The sequence below is a fragment of the Eptatretus burgeri genome, chromosome 10 (genome assembly GCF_056783735.1).
Source record: "Eptatretus burgeri isolate ZD-2024b chromosome 10, Ebu_testis_v1, whole genome shotgun sequence".
In the NCBI taxonomy this organism is placed as follows: domain Eukaryota; kingdom Metazoa; phylum Chordata; class Myxini; order Myxiniformes; family Myxinidae; genus Eptatretus; species Eptatretus burgeri.
Window position 1 is genome coordinate 61,691,050 of NC_140970.1, and position 22,187 is coordinate 61,713,236.

General features: G+C 42.3%; 1 protein-coding gene across 2 annotated transcripts in view; it reads left to right on the forward strand.

Annotated features, from left to right (window-relative positions):
* The window catches only part of FAT4 (FAT atypical cadherin 4), a 359,998-nt gene that overhangs the window by 24,472 nt on the left and 313,339 nt on the right, over positions 1-22,187 (forward strand). For both annotated transcript variants that reach the window (XM_085898643.1, XM_085898642.1), the window contains exons 4-5: positions 113-3,109; positions 3,817-4,748. In XM_085898643.1, coding sequence (XP_085754769.1) covers positions 113-3,109; positions 3,817-4,748 — 3,929 coding nt within the window. The remainder of the gene's footprint in view (positions 1-112; positions 3,110-3,816; positions 4,749-22,187) is intronic.

The window sequence follows — 22,187 nt, forward strand, 5'->3', positions numbered from 1 at the left end:
TGAGATTAATTTATCCCCAGGGTTTGTGCATATTGATCGGACGTGATAAATCAAACTTACAGTCACAAATGAAGTGTAATTGTCTTTTTTTCTTCTTTTTTTTTTTTTGCAGTGGCAGAGTCATTCTCTCGGGACGCTCAGTTGATGTACAACCTGACATTGGTAGCTTCAGATCGTGGATCACCATTGGCTCGCTCTACATCATCTCATCTCCTCATCATTGTTCGTGATCCAGCTAAAGAAGCTCTTCGACCTCCACCAACCTTCTCCAAAACCATGTATAAGAATCGTCTCCCAGAGAATGCTCCCATTGGGAGTTTTGTGGCTGCTGTTTCTGCACATAGTGAAGATGGACCCTTACACTATTCTGTGTCTGGACACAGTCGAGTCGGTGGATACTTTGTTGTTGATAGAGCAACAGGACTTGTGACAACAGCACGAGAATTGGATTGTGAAAGTGCTGCTGAGCTTGCGCTTAATGTTAGTGTGCGGGCCCAATCTGGTGGTCCCTCGGCTCATGTTCTTGTTCGCCTTACTGTCGAAGACTTGAACGACAATTCCCCTAGTTTTGAGCAAGAAAACCGCAAAGTTGTGGTTGAGGAGAATGCGCCAGCTGGAACGGTGGTAACTTGGATGATTGCTCATGACAGCGACAAGGATCTCAATGGCACTGTTTTTTATGGTCTGCTTCCGAGTGGTGCAGGCTTTCATATTGACCAGGCTTCGGGTAAGATTACCACGACACGTGTGCTGGACCGGGAACACAAAGCTTACCATGGACTTACTGTGACAGCTATGGACCGAGGCCAGCCATCTCGTTCTGCCGAGGCTTTTTTACACGTGACAATTGCTGATGTGAATGATCATGCACCAGTTTTTCGACCCATCACATATTTTACCGTCGTGCAGCCTGGAGCAGCACGTGGGACATTTTTGACGACCGTTGTTGCCTTTGATCCAGATGCTGGACGTAATGGCACGGTTCTCTATGGCTTCGCTGCACCTGTTGGTGGACACTTCGAAATTGAAGCTGCTACTGGGCGTATATCGTTACGAGAGCCACTAGATCATTCAAAAACATATAAATTACTGGTGACAGCCAGGGATGAGGGTGGTCAGGATGCTGAACAACTTGCTGAAGTTATGATCTACCCTGTGGCCCATGATTACAGTCTGACCTTCAAGCAGTCAACCTATGCATTTGCTGTTTTTGAAAATGCACCATTTCGAACTGTCTTGGGTCAAGTGAGTCTGACAGCAGGTTCTCCTGAAGGTGTTTCATATTACATTTTCAAGGGTGACCCAACAGGAGTATTCAATGTGGACCCCCTCAGCGGTATGTTGTCAGTAGCTCAGCCACCTGATCGAGAAGCGCAAGAAACATATCGACTCACATTAGTAGCCAGGCGAGACCTCGCGGCTGGAGATACACATATCAATATTAGCATAATTGACCAAAATGACCATGTACCAACATTTATTTTACCAAAAGATCACGTTGCACTGGATGAAGAATCTGTTCCTGGGCAAATTGTTTATCGAGCTTCAGCTACTGACTTGGATCCAGGCCCCAATAGTCTTGTTTCCTATTCACTTAAAAACAACCCCAGTGGACTTTTCCATGTGGACACCAATACTGGATTGGTCACACTGGTTGGACATCGGTGGCCTGGTGTTGCTGGCACTCTGATAGTAGAAGTTATGGCAAGGGATCATGGCATACCCACACTTTCAAGTATTCTCACTCTTGAGGTGTCTCTTCCAGCAAAAAATGAACACCCCCCTATATTTGAGCAGCGCAACTACGTGGCTGAAGTGATAGAGAATGTTGCTATCAATACCCGCTTTTTGGTAGTGCGGGCGACCGATCCTGACGATGTCGGTCCAGTTCGCTTCACTTTGTCAAGCAAATCAGATAGGAGTGGTCCCATCGGAATCTTTCCTGATGGCTGGCTTTATATACGATCCGCTTTGGATCGAGAACGTCAATCGAAATATGACCTGAATGTGCTGGCATACGATTCGGGAAACCCCCCTCAATCATGTATGGTCACGGTGCATGTGCATGTTATTGATGAAAATGACAATCAGCCTGTTTTTGAAAGTGCGGTCTATGACTTTGAGGTGATGGAGGGCGGTCTTGCGGGGTGTAAGATAGGTCACATCCATGCAACAGATGCTGATGATGGTGCTGGTGGAGAAGTGCTCTATACCCTTGAGACTCCACAGCCTGACTTCAGCTTAGACATCCACAGTGGTCTGCTTAGCACACAGCGGTCATTGGACCGGGAAGCAGATTCCCACTCATCAGTCTATTCTTTTATTGTTCTGGCTACTGACGGGGGCTGGCCACAGGCACTTCAAGGTCACGCGAAGGTTCGCGTGCATGTTATGGACAAAAATGATCATGCACCTGTTTTTTCTCTTCACATTTACCGTGTAGCTATTTCTGAAGGAGCAACAATGAGCACGCCTGTAGCCCGACTCTCAGCAACTGATGCCGACATGGGATCCAATGCTGTGATCCAATTCTCGATAACGTCTTCAAACCCAGCGCATGCTCCTTTTGCTATAGACGCAAGTACAGGGCAAGTGAAGGTGGCAGGGCCCTTGAACCGAGAGGACGTTGAAATCTACGTGCTGAATGTGACTGCTGCAGACCAAGGTCAGCCGCAACTGTCGAGCACAGCCTTGATTTTGATATCGATTCTTGATGAGAATGACTGTGATCCAATTTTTCAGGCAGTCTCATTTACAACAGACATACCAGAGGATGCAAGGCCCGGGTCACTTATTGTGACTGTCACTGCCCATGACTGCGATGTTGGAACTAATGGAGAACTCCGTTACACATTGATAACCGAAGGGGGGGATCCTGCTCATCATCTTTTTCACATCGACTCGGCCACAGGTCACATCCTCTTAGTTCGTCCACTTGATTTTGAATTGCAAAGCGAATATCGCCTGAAAGTGATGGTTGAAGACAACGGGCGGCCATCTCGGACAGCTACGGCCTCACTCCTTGTCCGAGTACTCGATGTCAATGACAACGCGCCTGCATTCTTGCGCAGCAAGGTGTCATTTTCGATTGCGGAGGACTCACCCATTGGTATGTATGGTCTTCAAATTTTTATATTCCTCTCCACAGGGTTATCCATTTTCATCGGCTTCCAGATTGTTTAATTCACGTCATACATTGTTGTTTCAACAGCCACCGATTTATTATGAATGTAAAAAGGTCTCAACCTCACAATGCGCCCTCCCCTCCTTCCCCTGACTTCACCTTTCCCACAACCTCTGCCCCATATCATTAAAACGTCCATTTTTATTGTCTCTCGCCAAAGCCACACCATGAGCAGCCTTTTGCAGGTACATTTAACATCTCGCACCTTTCTTTGGTCCTTTTACTAACAATTGTGGACATTGTCATTTTTTTTCTGATGTAGAATATAATTCTTATGCATTCGTTCATCAACTTGTACTCGCAAACTTTCCTGACCGATCCGATTCTCTCCATCCTGTGTACTTGTTTGAACCTTGCTCTCTTGGGGTTTGCTACTAGACGTTTAATTTGGATAATTTTTTTTAAATAAGTATGCACTTCTTAAATTGATCATTGAATGTTCACTCTTGAAGCCTTGCATTAAAAAGTTAATAGCATGAAAATGAAAATAGGAAACGGTATCGATAAGTGAACCGCATTGATTCCTACGGTTATTGTGTAAGTCGAAAGCCTCGAGTGATTTCACTCACAGCCAAGTACTTTGAGTGTCTGTCATGATTTTTAAGTTAACTAGTACGTGATTTTTTGTTCAGGTATGTCTGTGGCACCTGCATCAGCTCAAGACTCTGACACAGGCCCCAATGGAGATCTGCGTTACAGCCTCATCCAACAGATCCCACCAGGAAACAAATTTTCCATCGATCCAATATCTGGTATCATTCGTGTGGCCTCTGCTCTTGACCGAGAAGGCCGTGGTGCCGGTACCTTTTTACTGACTGTTTGTGTTACAGACCAGGCATTGCAAGTTTTGACTCGGCTTTCAGCAATTACCAATATCACCATTACCCTGACTGATGTTAATGACAATCGACCCATTTTTGTATCACCTCCAGCGTTTCGGCTTCAAGCGGCTCGTTCTGGTGCCGTTCTCGCAGCACTTTCTGCTCACGATGCTGACTCCGGTCATAATGGTGATATTCGCTACAACCTGAGAGCTCCTGGAGATGATGATGTAGCGTATTTCAGTTTGGACTCATTCACCGGTGCATTGCACCTCACCATGGCTTCGACCTTGCAGATTGGACGACCGGTTCTTGAGGTTGAAGTCACAGCATCAGACCGTGGTTCGCCTCCAATGCCACCGTCGCATATCCGCCTCGCAGTCATCTTGAGCCCCTCGACCTATGGCCCTCCCATCCATTTCCGCACATCCGTGCAGGAAGAACAGCCAGCTGGGACACTGCTTATGTTCTTGGCAGAGCAGGCTGGAGCACGAGCCGGTGATATAATGAGTGAAGTAACAGTTATGCCTGGCTCTGCCTCCATCACGACTGAGTATTACCTGACTGCTGCTCATAGTGTCGACGGTCGTCTGTCTGCACACCTCTTCCGTCTGGAGAGGCACAACGGACGACTAGAAACTGCCGTCTCTCTCGACCGCGATGATGGAGACGAGCACTTTGAGTTGGAGATCTGCGTGCTCAGCTATACTGCTTCAATTCCTGCTATTGTCCATACCATCCAGGTATCGTTTCATTTACATTCCTTTGACCTGAACCAACTTCAGAGCTTCCGCACATATAGTCTTAGATGAGCGCGATCAAATACTGTGCGCAGTTATGAATGTGGCATCTTTGCTGTCACAACAAACAAACAAAATTAATCGATTGGGATAACCAGCACATCTATGTACAGTACATTAATGTGACAATTGAATGACTAAGCTGTTTCTTTACAAAGTGGAAAAAATGATATTTTGACAATATAGGAGAAGGATCAAATTTCATGGTTCCGAATGAACCCATGCACATCAAGGGTCCTAGAACTAGAATGTTTGAGTGTCCACACGTGTTCATTGCCTAATGATGATATTCTTCAAAACCTTTTAATAGGTTTGCATGTTGTAGTAGACGATATTGTACAATAATGGATTTTATCAATGAGAAAGTCTATTGATTCCACAATTGAGAAATGAGGTTTGCCTGATTTTTTTCAAGCATTAGTCTTTCCTCAGAGAGTAGAGCTTTATTAACTTTCTTCATTTTTATACGCCCGATATATATATATATATATATATATATATATATATATATATATATATATATATATATATATATATATATATATATATATATATATATATATATATATATATATATATATATATATATATATATATATATATATATATATATATATATCGGGGCGTATTATGTGATACCGGTCGTCCGTCCGTCTCTGTCTGTCTCTGTCCATCCGTCCGTTCCTGTCCGCACTCTAACTCCCAAAGTTTTCAACTTTCACGGTTCATATTTGGTACATAGGTACAGACTGTGGAGACGGTGTGTTGCGACATACGTTTGTTATCTAAAGTGGTTGCCATGGCAACCAGGATGCTGTTTTCCATGTAGTAGCACAATTCTGGATATACCTTCTTGTTCGGGCGTATATTGTGCTCACTTGCACTCTTGTTTTTTTTCGTGTTGGCAGAAAGGTTTCGAGTACCAGACCTTCATTGGAGCAAAAAAAAAAAAAAGCTCATCTTTTTTTTTTTTTTTCTCCAACAAAATACTAGCCCCAGAAATATCAGCTCCTCCTCATTTCCCATAAATGGTGGTAAACATATTCTTACCAACTCTTAGTTAATGAAATCCATCATCTATCTTGTTCACCAACACAGAGCGACGGCACTAGTTCAAACATTGTGGTATTCTTATTGCACCTCATATTGAGGATTTTGTGAAAAGGAGGTGAACCTGATAATTACAGCAGAAATTGATCCAATGTACACACACACACACACACACACACACACACACACACACACACACACACACACACACACACACACACACACACACACACACACACACACACACACACACACACACACACACACACACACACACACACACACACACACACACACACACACACACACACACCATAAAGTCATGTTAAACAATCTTTCTAGTTTCCTTCAAATACAATGGACATGTGAGATCACATTTTGCCTTCAACTGGTATTTTGGAAACCAAGATATAGATAAATAGTTTGGTTATAATATATATTTTCAAAAACACTTCATTCGAGGTTAAATAGACGTAATGAGATGCGATCCCAGAAAGCATTCAGAAATCTCAGATTAATTCCCACAGATTCTTTCTCGAACATGCTATAAGGTAGGAGAATGGTTAAAAAGGGTATGTAAATCTAAATTATAAAAGGAGCTTGGTCTTGGCGTGCGTCCATCCTTCCTTCCCTCCGCCCGTCTGTCCAGCCGTATGACTATATGTCTATTATTTCCATACTATTGGAATGTACCTTTCGATCCTTTAGACTGCTGATACCCCATTAGTCCTCTGAAGACCCTCTAAGACCCTGAGGATCCTTAAGATGCAAAATACCCCGAGGACCCAAAAGTCCAAAAAGTTCCCGTGGACCCAAAAGTCCCAAAAGACCCCCCAAGACTCTTTAGACCCCTGAGACCTCAACACCATTTAGACCCCTTACACCCTTCAGACAGATGAGACAGCTTAGACCCTTGACCATTGAGACCACTTGGATCTTCTTAAATCACAAATTAAATTTCAAACAAATAAATATATCACCAATATTACAAATATATTTGTAGAAAAGAAACGTTTGTGTTATGATTGGTGTAAATAATGCCAACACAGCAAATCTGTGACGTCAATCTCTGCAACGACGTGCGGAGAGGCGAGCGTAGCGAGCCAATCCACGCTAGTAAATATAAAATCAAGGTGGTCTGTCAGTTGTGGAGATGGTACAGTGTATATAAATAAATAAATAAATATTTCAAGGTGGTATGTTGTAAGTGGAAAATGTAAAGTGCATATAAAGAAAATAAATGCTTCAAAGTGGTATGTACATTGTACAATGGGAAATGATATAAAATAAATACAGAAATAATGGTTCCCGGAAGAATATGAAATCTGCTCCATAATTGTTTTTCAAAAAATTGCCAAAACGTAGAAATATAATTGTGTCCCGTGACTTTTGGCTCTGATCCCAAGATCATTTCACATGTTTCAAACCCAGATGTAATTACATACACGTTCTGAATATGAAAAATGCATCCAGTCATTTTTGAGTCGACGTAGGGGTTTCGGATGGACGTACAGACGGACCGACAGCGCCCAAAATACAAGACCCCATACGCGTTGATGCCCCATCGTGGGTTAATGACGAGATTATGATTTTAAATGAATGATGTAGTGGTGTGCTTTACCCTAAAACCTGCATATCAGTACAATGAATGAGAAAGGAAATAAGAGTTCTCAGTATGTACACCTGTGAACTGTTCCCAGGAACTCTAATTGTGTGTTCCATACATGTTTGAGTGAAAGACTCATTGTTTGTTCAATGAATGATAGGTAATGTAAAGCTGTGATATCAAGTGACACCCCCATTATGGACTCGTGAGTGAAGTGTCGGTTATAAACATAATTTTCTTAACAATGCTCACTAATTAGCCTTGTACCTTTGTCAGGATATGTTTTTATGTCCCCGCTGCCAAAGGCATTATGTCTTCTGGTCATCCGTCCGTTCATCCCTCCGTGATGATTTTGTTACTGCTGAAAGGATTTTTTTTTTAAACAATCTTGGTACAAAGGTGTATTCTGACTCAAAGATGAACTGATAATATCTTGGGGTCAAAGGTCATGTGACCTTTAGCTGAAAGTAGCAGATTTTCATTATATTACCACGATAACTCACTGTATGAAATGCTGAAGGGATATTGACCAAACTTGGCAAATGTGGCCTCTAATACAAAGATGAACTGATTAAATTTTGGGTTCAACATGTCAAAGGCCTAAGATCAAGTGCTCTTTCATCAAAAATATGTTACTGCAATAACTTATGAACCACTCAAGAGATTTCAACCATACTTGACACACGTATGAACTATAATACAAAGAGTAACTAATAAAAAAATTTAATTAACAGGACAAAGGTCATGATGTGACCTTCAATTGCAAACTTTTCTTACGAAAATTACTTGTGAACCACAGAAGGGATTTCAACGAAATGTGACACAAGTGTCGACTGCGACACAACGATGAACGGATTCAATTTGGGGTTCAACGGGTCATGTGCCATTTGAAAATCATTCTGCAGACCATAACTTTAGCTAGAAGCATCTGATATCTCTTTTCTACATATCTGTCTTTTCTCCCTCTCTCTCTCAAAGAATCTTTAATTTTTCAAGTGACCTTTAATTGAGATCAACCGTAACAGTGGGTGGTGCCATATCCATCGATTCATTCGCGTCAAATTCTACTTTCTCGGTTATAATATGAGTAATTATTGATGCACATGGAATGTTCAAATCCGAGCATTGCCATTCACTTTGTACTGACCAACAGTATATGTAGGCCTTTGTTTGTTTTACTCAACGTACATTTACGAAGGTGATGGGATTTTTCTTTTTTTAACAGCAATCTAAGGTTCATAGACAAGCTTATACTCATCATGAGGACATTAGGAGGCATTGTATTACATCATTTACAAAGACTCCCAAATTTGTAATTAATGGACAAATGAACATACTATATGGGATATAAGGCAGGATTGGACCCACCAATTGGTACGCAAGAGTGTGGGGGTTGAGGAGGATGGGGGTGGGTGGAGGCTATTATTCCCCCCATGACCCCCACCAGTTTTCTAAAATCACTCCATTAGCAGCACCCCCATTTGTCTTTCCAGGTAGGTCAGGAATCCATGGAGCTAATTATTCCACTTAAATCCCCCAAGGTCGAACTGTTTGAATTAAAAAAACAAAAAGCCTCCAGCAAATCGAAATAAACATCACTCCGGTAACGAAACACACTTACCAGAATTCTCTCAAATAGCAGCTTTCTTTGCCAATTCTATTTCAAAGTCCAATATGAAGTTTAAGATTCCAAATTCCGATTAATGTTTAAAATGCCCAAAATGAGCCGAGTGGTAACGGAGAGGTTCTGTTCCTTTGCTGGTTTGCCAAGAGCTCGAGATGGCCGATAAAGCAAGCACGTGACAAAACCTCCCCGAGATATCTGCATCATGTGTTTATTAAACTCAATTATGAATCAATGTCGGTCTTGAAAGTGATGATTACATAGATTAGAGACTAAACATATTTTTTTTAAAATACCAACATGAAACTTCCAAATGCGTAAGCGGGCCTCCATCGTTGGTTGTCACATTGTCAACCTACTTTCCTGATCTTACTTCGTTTTCAAAATCCCAGAATTTCTGCTTGTTTGACGTAATAATCCCAAAATGTATGATCCCAGAGAGTGCGACGGTCAGTCATTTCACCATTTGCAGAATACCGATTAAGTAAACCATATTGCATTGAGTTTCGATGGTGCAATTGTATCAAGTTATTATTTTGTGCATATATATATATATATATATATATATATATATATATTTTTTTTTTTTTTACAGGATCCTACGCTTGAAGTGGTGCTGCCACACACTCATCTCACACATGTGGACATACACACGAATACACGAGACACAACATAGGACTGTTAGACGACACTAACAACGACTGAGCTTGAGGGAAGTGATGTCACTTCCTTGGGCATGCTGGGGAAAGGCTGCACCTTTCTCACCGTGCTCAGCAGGGCATTTCCTAAGGAGGAATTTCCTCCTCCCCATGGACGCCAAATTATGGGGTTTGTGCGTGCTCTTATCCGTTTAAAAGCTGAACGTCGAGCAAGGAAGCAGCATGTGCTGTTTTTAAAGTTTTTGATATGACTTGACTGGGATTTGAACCGCCGAGCTCCCTGACTCTCGAACCATGACACCACCAAGGCTGGTTAATTTTAATTTTGCTCAAAGCAAACTGAAATTGCTGCACTTAACCTACTTGCGCTTTGGATGATCATCATAAATTAGTGGCGTCATCCTTGGGTGCTCCGGCAGTGATTACTGAACTTTTTGACTCGTTGAGATCGGAACTTTGCATGACCCTAAAGTATGAACCACAAAGGATTGTAAAACGTTGTTTATGCTTTTACTTTTGGGCCAAACTGTTATTTTATCATAAAATTATACTTTGGTGATGTAGGTGTTTGATCTTTCCCATAAATACAAGTGTGTGTGTGTGTGTGTGTGTGTGTGTGTGTGTGTGTGTGTGTGTTTTGTATTTGTGGTTATGGGATTGTTTTTATGATCACCCTCACATTTCATTTCCTGGATCCATGCTTGATTTTAACCTGAGATCCCAGTTTCACAAGTCGTAGAGTTCAGATCAGATTACCGAAGAGACCAACCAAATTGCATCTCAACATCACATGATTTTATGCCCGAAACCGCGTAGTCTTTGAGTTCAGGATGGACGAACAAGCTCAGCCGTACACCGATCGTTTTTCTCAATTTAAATATTGTTCTGAATTACCCACTTTACACAATAACTTTTCTACATTTTTAACGTGTTGGATTTAAAACATCAACCTCTCCCTAGTTGTTTGGCTTTGTTGTATGAGGAACTACACTGATGGTGAAGGCAAGCCCATCGGGGCACCGTATGAAGCTGCTGTGATGTAACATGTTTACCTCGAATCCTCGATTTCTATACAAAGGAAAAGGTATGGGAAATGATTCATCCTTCAAGATTCTTCTTCAATGTTTTTTTTTCACCTTACAGTATGGGGTCATGTATTAATTATTTAATCGTCGCATTTCCACCCACCCAACCGTTTTCCAGTGTGCTCTGTACCTCTCTCTGCAATCCCTCCATCCTTCTCCAATCTCCTTTCTCTCTTTGATCATTCTTACTTTCCCTCAATTTTATTTTCCCCATTTTAGCTCAACCTATGAATGCCTATTTGACCCTCTATCTGTTTCACACTGCCATGCTAAACCCGTGCATTTGAAAAAGCATCTGCTTTTGAGGTGCAGACCTTTCACAAAGAACATGCTGATGAGACTGAGACTGAGACTGAGACTGAGACTGAGACTGAGACACTGGGGAGGGGGCATGGAGAAAGGAATGAGGAAATGACAAAGTACCTCTGGCTTGCTTCCAGTTTTCCCACCTTGCATGGCTTTATGTCATGTATAAAAAAGAGGATAGGAATCCTCTCTGCTCCGAGCCAGGCATAAAGCATAAGTCTTGCCACCGACAGGATGCTTTGTGGACCTCCATTGAGAAACGCTCTGCCTGATAGCCAAGTCCGCCTCTCCGTCGCCGCTCGATCTTGCAAAAGAGATTCCTTTACGCTTGTTAAGCATCCGGGCCTTCCAGATGCCGTCTGCAGCCTTTGGGCTTTCACCGCATTGAGTCGAATGCACGAGGCATTTGGCCGAGTCAGTCTATTTCACCTGCGGCCATCGAGCCAGAGAAAACGACTGAGACTGTTAGTGCCGGGCCAGTGTGCCATCGAGACCATGAAACGTGGAATTGTAAAAATATAGAAAGCTTTCTGGGTTCCTGGACAGAGTGTAAAGCAAACCTCACACAGCAGGATAATTTCACAACTGGGAGGCCTGTTCGGCACCGTGCCGATCTTGAAAGGCTGGAGGGCACGATCAGGTGTAACTATATTACAAGAATAATACGCTATGACGATTGCTTGTATTATGACTTTGCTTTGTGTATGTGATAAGCGCAATGCAGAACAGTCACGGAGGCCTTTGTGACTTGATACATGGTGTAAGATTGGATGTGATAGTGTAGAATATACCCAGAAGGATTCTCTCTTCGGAGATTGCTTTCAGTTAGGTCATACAAGGACTTTTGGGACTATATGTATATTATGTATGGAAGAATTGGAAGTGGGAGTGGGTGAGGTTGGTTAAGTTAAAATAATATACGAAGAGAGGAGGTTGAAGGGAACCTAGGGAGGCGTCGTGCAGGGAATGTACCTCTTGTATTTGACGAGTAAGGGACATTGGTTAGGGAGAAGGAGACTACATACAAAACTCTTCCTTTATTGTGTACTGATTATGTAGACAGCCACTTAAGTTAAGGCCAAGCCAATTGTTTATGCTTAAAAAAAAATTTGTTTAACAAACTATAAATAGTGGATGCCATTTATATGTGTGGGGACAAGTATTACATCTTCAAGCAAACCTCAAAACAAAGCCACCATCCATCCTGCCAAACTGTATACAAGAGGGTGTGCATTGGCAAATGCAAAGTCGAGCAGAAATCTTCGGATACCAGGAAATTGGAACACGATCCTGAATTATCGTGTATTTTTACACACTTCTGGGACAGACTTCATCTGGATTTCCAAGATATTGCCTCTCAATGTGATCCATGATACCAGTGTCAGAAACCCTGATGCAGATGAGACGATCTGAGTTCTGTGCTCTTCACTACTATAATACTTCCAACATTACAGAGAACTCAAGTGCAGGAGAAAAAAAAATCACAACCTTTTAAGATGTCATCCTTGTCAAACGTGTTATTTATACCCGAATGAAAGAGCAAATACAGCATTGGAGTCATCAGAAGGAACGCGGAGAAGCAACCTGTATCATGTCAGCACTCTCTTCACACATGTTACGCAACACCTGAGAATCATCAGCACAGGTTCTCCACCGATCATGACTCCTTCCTCACTGCTGTAATCGGTGATACGATGAATGCTTTCATAAAAAGAGTAAATCAAAGATGTCCAATCAGACTCAAATTAAAAACTTGAGGAAGATTCAAAAACTTGAAGATCATTGATATTCTTTACGTTTGTGTATTGGATGTTGTTTTACTTTTTTTAGAAGGCAATGTCTGAAATGCCGAATTGAAGGGGAAATTTCCATATAACACGAGTATAGGATCAGAAATGGTATGTGGAGGTGGGTTAGGGGGATGTGGATTGTGTTAAGCTAGTGCACAAGGTGTACACTTAGGAGTGGGTGACAGGGGAGGGGGAGGGAGTCATGGGCGGTGGGCAGAAGGGCGTAGAGGAGTATAAGTAAATCTTGCCCAGCTAACACACAAATGTTGGGCCAATGTCGGCAACAATGTTGGTCCAACATTTTGACAACGTTGGAATAACATTGAAAATATTGGTCCAACGTCAGGACCGACAGCAAATTGACATCACTTTTACACAATGTTGCCAACATTGGACCAATATTGTCAAATAGATATTACTTTGACACCATATTTCCAACATTTGACCAATATTGTCAAAGAGATATTACTTTGACACCATATTTCCAACATTGGACCAATATTGTCAAATCAATATCACTTTCACACCATGTTGCCAATGTTGGACCAATATTGTCAAATTGACATCACTTTTACACCATATTGCCAATGTTGGACTGACATTGGCAAATCGACATCCCATTACACCATATTGCCAACATTGGACCAATATTGTCAAATCGACATCACTTTTACACCATATTGCCAGCATTGGACCAATATTGTTAAATTGACATCACTTTTACACCATGTTGCCAACATTGGACCAATATTGTCAAATCGATATTATTTTGACACCATATTGCCAACATTGGACCAATATTGTCAAATCGATATCACTTTCACACCATATTGCCAACATTGACCCATTTATTATCAAATTGACATCCCATTAACCATATTGCCAATATTGGACCAATATTGTCAAATTTATATTACCTTTACACCATATTGCCAATGTTGGACTGACATTGGCAAATCAACATCATATTACACCACATTGCCAATGTTGGACCAATATTGTCAAATCGACATCACTTTTACACCATGTTGCCAACTTTCGACCAATATTGTCAAATTGACATCACTTTTACAACATGTTGCCAACATTGGACCAATATTGTCAAATCGATATCACTTTTACACTATATTGCCAACATTGGACCAATATTGTCAAATCGACATCACTTTTTCACCATATTGCCAATATTGGACCAATATTGTCAAATCGACATCACTTTTACACCATATTGCCAATATTGGACCAATATTGTCAAATCGACATCACTTTTACACCATATTGCCAACATTGGACCAATATTGTCAAATCAACATCACTTTTACACCATATTGCCAACATTGGACCAATATTGTCAAATCGATATCACTTTCACACCATATTGCCAACATTGACCCATTTATTATCAAATTGACATCCCATTACACCATATTGCCAATATTGGACCAATATTGTCAAATTTATATTACCTTTACACCATATTGCCAATGTTGGACTGACATTGGCAAATCAACATCATATTACACCACATTGCCAATGTTGGACCAATATTGTCAAATCGACATCACTTTTACACCATGTTGCCAACTTTCGACCAATATTGTCAAATTGACATCACTTTTACAACATGTTGCCAACATTGGACCAATATTGTCAAATCGATATCACTTTTACACTATATTGCCAACATTGGACCAATATTGTCAAATCGACATCACTTTTTCACCATATTGCCAATATTGGACCAATATTGTCAAATCGACATCACTTTTACACCATATTGCCAATATTGGACCAATATTGTCAAATCGACATCACTTTTACACCATATTGCCAACATTGGACCAATATTGACAAATCGACATCACTTTTACACCATATTGCCAACATTGGACCAATATTGACAAATCGACATCACTTTTACACCATATTGCCAACATTGGACCAATATTGTCAAATCGATATCACTTTTACACCATGTTTCCAACACTGGACCAATATCAAATTGACATCCCATTACACCATATTGCCAATATTGGACCAATATTGTCAAATTTACATCACTTTTACACCATATTGCCAGCATTGGACCAATATTGTCAAATCGACATCACTTTTACACCATATTGCCAGCATTGGACCAATATTGTCAAATCGACATCACTTTTACACCATATTGCCAACATTGGACCAATATTGTCAAATCGACATCACTTTTTCACCATGTTGCCAACTTTCAACAAATATTGTCAAATTGACATCACTTTTACACCATCATCTGGGTGATAATAGGCATGGTTTTATGATTGTCAAATTTGGCCAATTCTTGGAAGGCCTCAATTGTTTAAATTCCACTATCGTACTGAAACAACGTGTGTGTGTGCTATGTTTCCCAACATGATGTACTTACAAGGTGGTGTAAAGAGGTTGAGGATGTGGATACGGACAAACCGTATAAATCATCAGCTTTATGAAAAACATTCACTACTTCTTCTTCTCCTCCTTCTTTTTCTTCTTCTTCTCGTTGTTCCTCATTTTCGTTTTATATGGGGTGATGCCTAATGGTACCAAGCTGCTGCTGCCCCATCATTTGTACAATACTCCTCTACTGCCCTCTATCCCCAGAAAACACTCTCCACTCTCCCATCACCCACATCTTAAATCCCTATTCACACAATCTTCCCATGTCAACCAAGGTCGACCTCTTTTCCTCTTGCATTGCTTCCATCAGCAGCTTTATGAAAAATCACGATGAATACAAAATGTTTTCAGCATCTGTTTTTTTTTTATGGATGCACTTATACTATAAGTAAGTGCAGAGTGGAGCTACTCAGGGCAGCTAAAGGGCAAACTGGGTGTCATAATTCCGTTGCTAATATGTACATGCCCCTAAGATTGATTTAATCCATTGAGTTTGGAGATACAAGCCCCGGAGGTCACTACCCCGATCTCCCTAACCGCACCCAATCTGCTTTCACCTTGATCATTGTTATTTCAACTTCTTGCATCAGATATTGGCTTCAAAAGGTTTTGATATAGTATTCTTGAACATAAATAAGACTCCCACGATGGTAGAGTAATGTAAGCACTGGTTTGCATTCATCATTTCATGGCATTCTTGCATTATTTAGCTTTGTTTAACATTACGGACCAATGGTACGTCGGTGGTTAAACAGGGCAACGTGAAGGTCTCTTCTGCACAAGAAGGCAACACCATCTGTTTTGCTTTCCAAACATTGCTGTCTTTGCGGTATCCTAACATTGCTGTACGTTGGCGTTCATAAGGAAAACCTTAATATCCTTTTTCGGTTTTGTAATGTCTGTGTGGTATATTTATTTTCCAAACAACGGCATGGAGTATATTTCACTGTGATGTCTGTTATAGTGCTTTGACTGAATCATAACAATATGGTACTGTATGATCTTGAGAAAAGGCTGTTTAATAAGACGCGTGATCTTGGAGCTGATCCAACAGGATTCCGCAGAGGTAACACACTTACCTTTGAGCTGTCGAGTCTGGGTTTGATTCCCGACCCGACTATAGACTGTGCGATTGGTGCTTCGCATGCAAGGAGTTGCATCTCAAAGAGCGCCGTCCCTCGGAGGGACGTTGAGCTGTATTCGTTGGTGGATTGTAAAGATCCCACGGTGTCCTTTGTGAGGAGTATTGGAGTTATCGCTGGAACCATAAACAGATTAGAAATTCCTGCTCAAATCATCCGAGGTGCAATATCAGGCCTTGTCAGCAGGTTCGTGAAATACTGGCCAAACATTTCCCCAGCTGACCCCACAGTATGGGCTGTGAATAACTTTGTACACACACAAACCCAAAAAATTAAATATATATATATATATATATATATATATATATATATATATATATATATATATATATATATATATATATATGACGAATACACATGGAGTATACAGTAAGACCACATTCGTGGGGGATACATTCCTGAAAAATGCCGCGAATGTCCAGGTATCGTTTCAATGGGAAAAAAGGGATTAGGTTTTTTTGTTGTTGTTGTTTGCATGGTCTAGGCTCATGGAAGAGCTATGACACAGAACAAATCAGGACACAACATAACAAAGGAATAGCTGGAGAAAGGGAAATGCCAACAAGCAGGGCAGAGGGTGAAAATACACAGAGACAGACAAACAAGGGGTGCAAGTAACGATGAGGGGATAGGGGAGAACGCAAGGGGTGGACAAGATGGATAAAGAAGCAAAATTTGGAGGAGTGGAGGTGGATTAATGGATGCAGAAAAGATCATGGTTTTGGATGGGGGATGATTTGAGATGGTGGTGAACAGCTGTCTTGAAGACCTGGAGGGAAGAATGAGATTGCAGAGAGTGGAAGTTGGTTCTTGAGGTGGGGAAAAAAAAGATGAAAAAATGAGTGGAGTTAACCTTGTTTGCGTTTTTGAAAAGCTTATGTTTAGCAGTACTTGGGCAAAAGTTTATGCCGTCTCAACCAATATAATTTTCTGCACACTCTGAGGGTGGAGTAACATGAGGTTCAAACAAAGATGGCGGCTCTTACTCAGAAACCACACTCGGAAACGCAAAGCAAGAGTTGAAAAGACCATTCCCATGTCCTTTTTCTCAAGATTGTGTGGGCTAAGGTGTTCCATGACCCTCAAGTTTTTTGATGATTTTCAGGCATTATACACAGAGAATTGCTTTGCATGGGGAGGGAGAGGTGGGGTTTGTGCCATGAGCTGACTGGGTACCCCCAGCAATTAGGCAAAATTTGGTGAAGATTGGCCAAGGGGTATGGAATTGTACAGAAATAAAAGAAAAGTCCACACCACGCTACGCACACGCACGCACGCACTCACACGCACACGCGACATGGCCAAAAGTCTGTGGACACCCGCTCATCCAACATCTCATTCCAAAATCATGGGCATTAATATGGAGTTGGTCCCCCTTTGCTGCTGTAACAGCCTCCACTCTTCTGGGAAGACTTTCCACGAGATGTTGGAACATTGCTGCGGGGATTTTCTTCTATTCAGCCACAAGAGCATTAGTGAGGTCAGTTACTGATGTTGGGCAATTAGGTCTGGCTCGCAGTCAGTGTTCCAATTCATCCCAAAGGTATTCAATGGGGTTGAGGTCAGGGCTCTGTGCAGGTCAGTCAAGTTCTTCCACACCGATCTCGACAAACCATTTCTGTACAGACTTGGCTTTGTGCATGGGGGCATTGTCATGCTAAAGCAGGAAAGGGCCATCCCAAAACTGTTGCCACAATGTTGGAAACACAGAATCGTCCAGAATGTCATTGTATGCTGTAGCGTTAAGATTTCCCTTCATTGGAATTAAGGGGCTGAGCCCAAACCATGAAAAAATCAGCCCCAGACCATTATTCCTCCTCCACCAAACTATACAGTTGGTCCTATGCATTTGGGCAGGTAGCGTTCTCCTGACATCCGCCAAACCCAGATTCGTCCGTCGGACTGCCAGATGGTGAAGCTTGATTCATCACTCCAGAGTCCAATGGTGGTGAACTTTACATCACTCCAGCCGACGCTTGGCATTGCACATGGTGATCTTAGGCTTGTGTGCAGCTGCTCAGCCATGGAAATCCATTTCATGAAGCGCTCTATGAAGTGTTTGTGCTGACGATTCCAGAATCAGTTTGGAACTCGGTCGTGAATGTTGCAACTGACGACAGGTGATTTTTCCATGCTGCACACTTCAGCACTCGGCTGTCCCGTACTGTGAGCTTGTGTGGCCTACCACTTCGCAGCTGAGCTGTTGTTGCTCCGAGACATTTCCACTTCACAATAACAGCACTTACAGTTGACCGGGGCAGCTCTAGCAGGGCAGACCCCAGAAATTTGATGAACTGACTTGTTGGAAAGGTGGAATCCTATGACGGGGTCATGTTGAAAGTCACTGAGTTCTTCAGTTCGGCCCATTATGCTGCCAATGTTTGTCGATGGAGATTGCATGGCTGTGTGCTTGATTTTATACACCTGTCAGCAATGCGTGTGGCTGACGTAGCCGGATCCATCAATTAGAGGGGGTGTCCACATACTTTTGGCCATGTGGTGTGTGTATGTGTGTGTATATATGTATATATGTATATATATATATATATATATATATATATATATATATATATATATTGTTACGGATTCAGCGGTGGCGGGATTTGCACCCGACTCTTGACCCCAGTGTTCAGGATTCGGACGACTGATGTCAATCACCACCATCTCCGGGGTTATAACGCCGGCTGGCTCGGCACAATTTTCAGGTTACGCGCCTCAGATCACGATACCAAAATACACCTGTGCCTTGCCAGCTGGGGGAATAGCCCCCGGTTACAGACTGGTTTTGTCAGAGACCGAGCGAATTCTGCCAGTCTGTAACCATTTTGCTTTTATATACCAATCGAGCGGATCGTTCCTCGGCACGGCACAAACAAACCCAAAGCGGCAACTTCATATGAATTAGCAGATTTATTGGGTACACAGCGGGGAACACAACACAAGCAAAGCATTCACGACAGTTATAATTAATCTATTACCAGTTGTTAATTGGGGAGCTACGGATTACCGGTTTTGAAGGGGACCCTAATGAGATAAACCTTAAACAACATGCAGACAAGACATGGACAGCATGCAGACAAGACAGAGTAATTGGTGATGCTTCATGGACGAGAGGAAAAGTGTCAAAGGCCCAAATGTGGCTCATGACAAGCCGATGTCCACGGATTCGAGCACCCAAGCTCAAACACGCCGCATGGAAAAATGGCGGCGTCGTCCATTTGTCTCAGCCCTCACGCACGCAGCCTTGGCGCTTTGAGACCCCGCGTAAGGTCGATGGCCCAAGGCGAAAGATTGGAGGTATGCTCAAGCTGGCTTTTCACAAGGTCCAGCATACAAGTCCAGGCCTGGCCTGTTCACCAGATCAGGCCAAATTGAGGTGTTGGGCTCCGCAGGCTGGGTCCATGGCCGAGGAGGCACCGCCGGCCAAAACCACTCCTCCACAAAGTTGATCGCCCGACTCGACGTGTAAGCAGCCTCTCCCACTGCCAAAATGGCAGACTCGACGCGCAGGCCCTTTCTCTTTCTGCTAAATGGCAGACTCGGCGCGCTCAGTTTCCCTCTCGCCTCTCGGCCGACTGCAGTTTCACTTCTCCTTTCCGGTGCTCGCTCGCCTCGCAGTTTCACTTCCTCCTTTTCTTTTGGGGCGCGCCCCTTTACGAAGCCGACAGACACTCAGGCTCGAGCAGCCTCTCATCCAGCAGAAGGCAGACTCGACAAAGCAGGCAGTCACTCTTACTGCCGATTGCCCATATCGTGGCTCAGGCAGTTCCTCTCACTGCCGATCGCACCACCTCTCAGTCCCACCTTCGCCTTTCTGGCGCTCGCTTCTCTAGGCCACACCCTCTTAGCCGACTGGGCGGGGCCTCGTCCGGAGAGGGGAAGGAAGAAGAAGAACCTCTCGGTACACCACCACCGCACGAACAATGAACAGCCTGCTCCATCTCCAACACACATGTAACGTCCAATTACCGTACAAGCTGGCTAAACATGTATTTAATGGGGGATCTGGGCTAATCCTATATTTAATAACACACTAAGGGCCATTTCCGCAACAATATATACAAACTGGAAGGGCACTCGGTGGAGCGCATACCTCCGCCACATGATGCCTGATCCATGAGAACATATCAGGCCCAATACATTTTTGAAATATCATGCTATACAGTACTGTATCATTTTTGGCCCTATCTTTCAACGGTGATGAATCACTTAAAAAATTATTGTAGTCGGTTCCGGATCTAAATCTTCACCAAAATTGAATCAGTTCGTCCTTGTCACACATCAAACCTGTCCACAAAATTTCATCTGGATCCGTCCACAACTTTTTGAGATATCTTGAACACAAACTGACAAACAAACACAGACAGACAGCAAGGGATGAAAACAACCTCCTTCACCTTCGGTGGTGGAGGTAAAAAAAAACAAACGGTTTTTCATTGTTGATTCAACATTATAGTTTGAGGTTTTTTTAACGTTTCAAATGCATGATATCATTCATAAAAATGCTTGGCAACAGATATGTCATAATTACAAGTATCTTTCACAGAGAAGACTGGCTGGTCTGACCCTTGACCCCGATTATTTGTGTTAAATCACGAAGGGCACACCTGTCTGCTTGCATTTCTTAATTTTAATTGGTCTTTATAGAGACTACAGCGGGTCTGCATTGGTGGCAAAATATGGACCGTTAGTTTCCCTTTCCCGAATGTTGGGAAAGGTTAGGCTATAACTGTCATGGGAATGCGGGCGAGCGACGTTTCGAGCGTGAGCCCATCTTCAAAGCAAGAGCAGATGGCTTTGAAGAAGGGCTCATGCCCGAAACGTCGCTTCACCCCCATTCCCACGGCGGCTATCTCAAACTTTCTCAACATTCCGGTGAGATTGTTCATTGCTTTGTATCATGGGTGAGTGGCAGTTTGCCATTTGATTAACTAATGAATGATAATAAGCTAAAACTGCTTTCTAAGACGGCCCAAAAGAAGACGTGTCACCCAGCTTGACCTAAACAGACGTGCCAGACTTCCTTCAATTAGCGAGCTCTCGCTGTAGTTTTTTTTGATGTCGACTGCCGCTATGGAAGTTTCTTCCTCCACTGCTTCCGCAGCCACTTTGGCTCGCATGACTTCCCTGTTGGGGCCCGTTTCATATCAATGGTTTTTTTTTCATTTGCCAGTCATTAATTATTATTATTTTTTTACTTGGGTGTTTGTATATAATTATTTATTTATTCCCACTTTGTTTTTTTGTTTCATTCCTTTGTTACTCTAATTCCCATTGGGATTTCTGCCTGGAGCAAATACAAATTCTTCAATCAATCGTGGTATGGTGGCAGTTTTTTTTTTTTTTTTCAAGTAAATTAGTTATTCATCTTTTTGAAAATTATGGGTAATTAAAGCGATTTTACTTTTTAAATGATAAATGACCATGACAAAAACAACTAGAACAGCACTCGTAGAGCGTATACCTCCGCCGGACTGAACGGTTTAAGTTTTGTATCTAACTGACGGACCGGATCTTGATCAAAATTGAATTGACTCGTTCTTGTCACCTAACAAACTCATACACCAAATTTCGTCATAATCCATCCACAACTTTTTGAGATATCATGCTCTATATCGTTTTTGGCCCCGTCTCAAAATGGTGAAAAATCACTTGAAAAAATGAAAAAAATTCTCGGATCCGGATCCGGATTCAGATTTTCA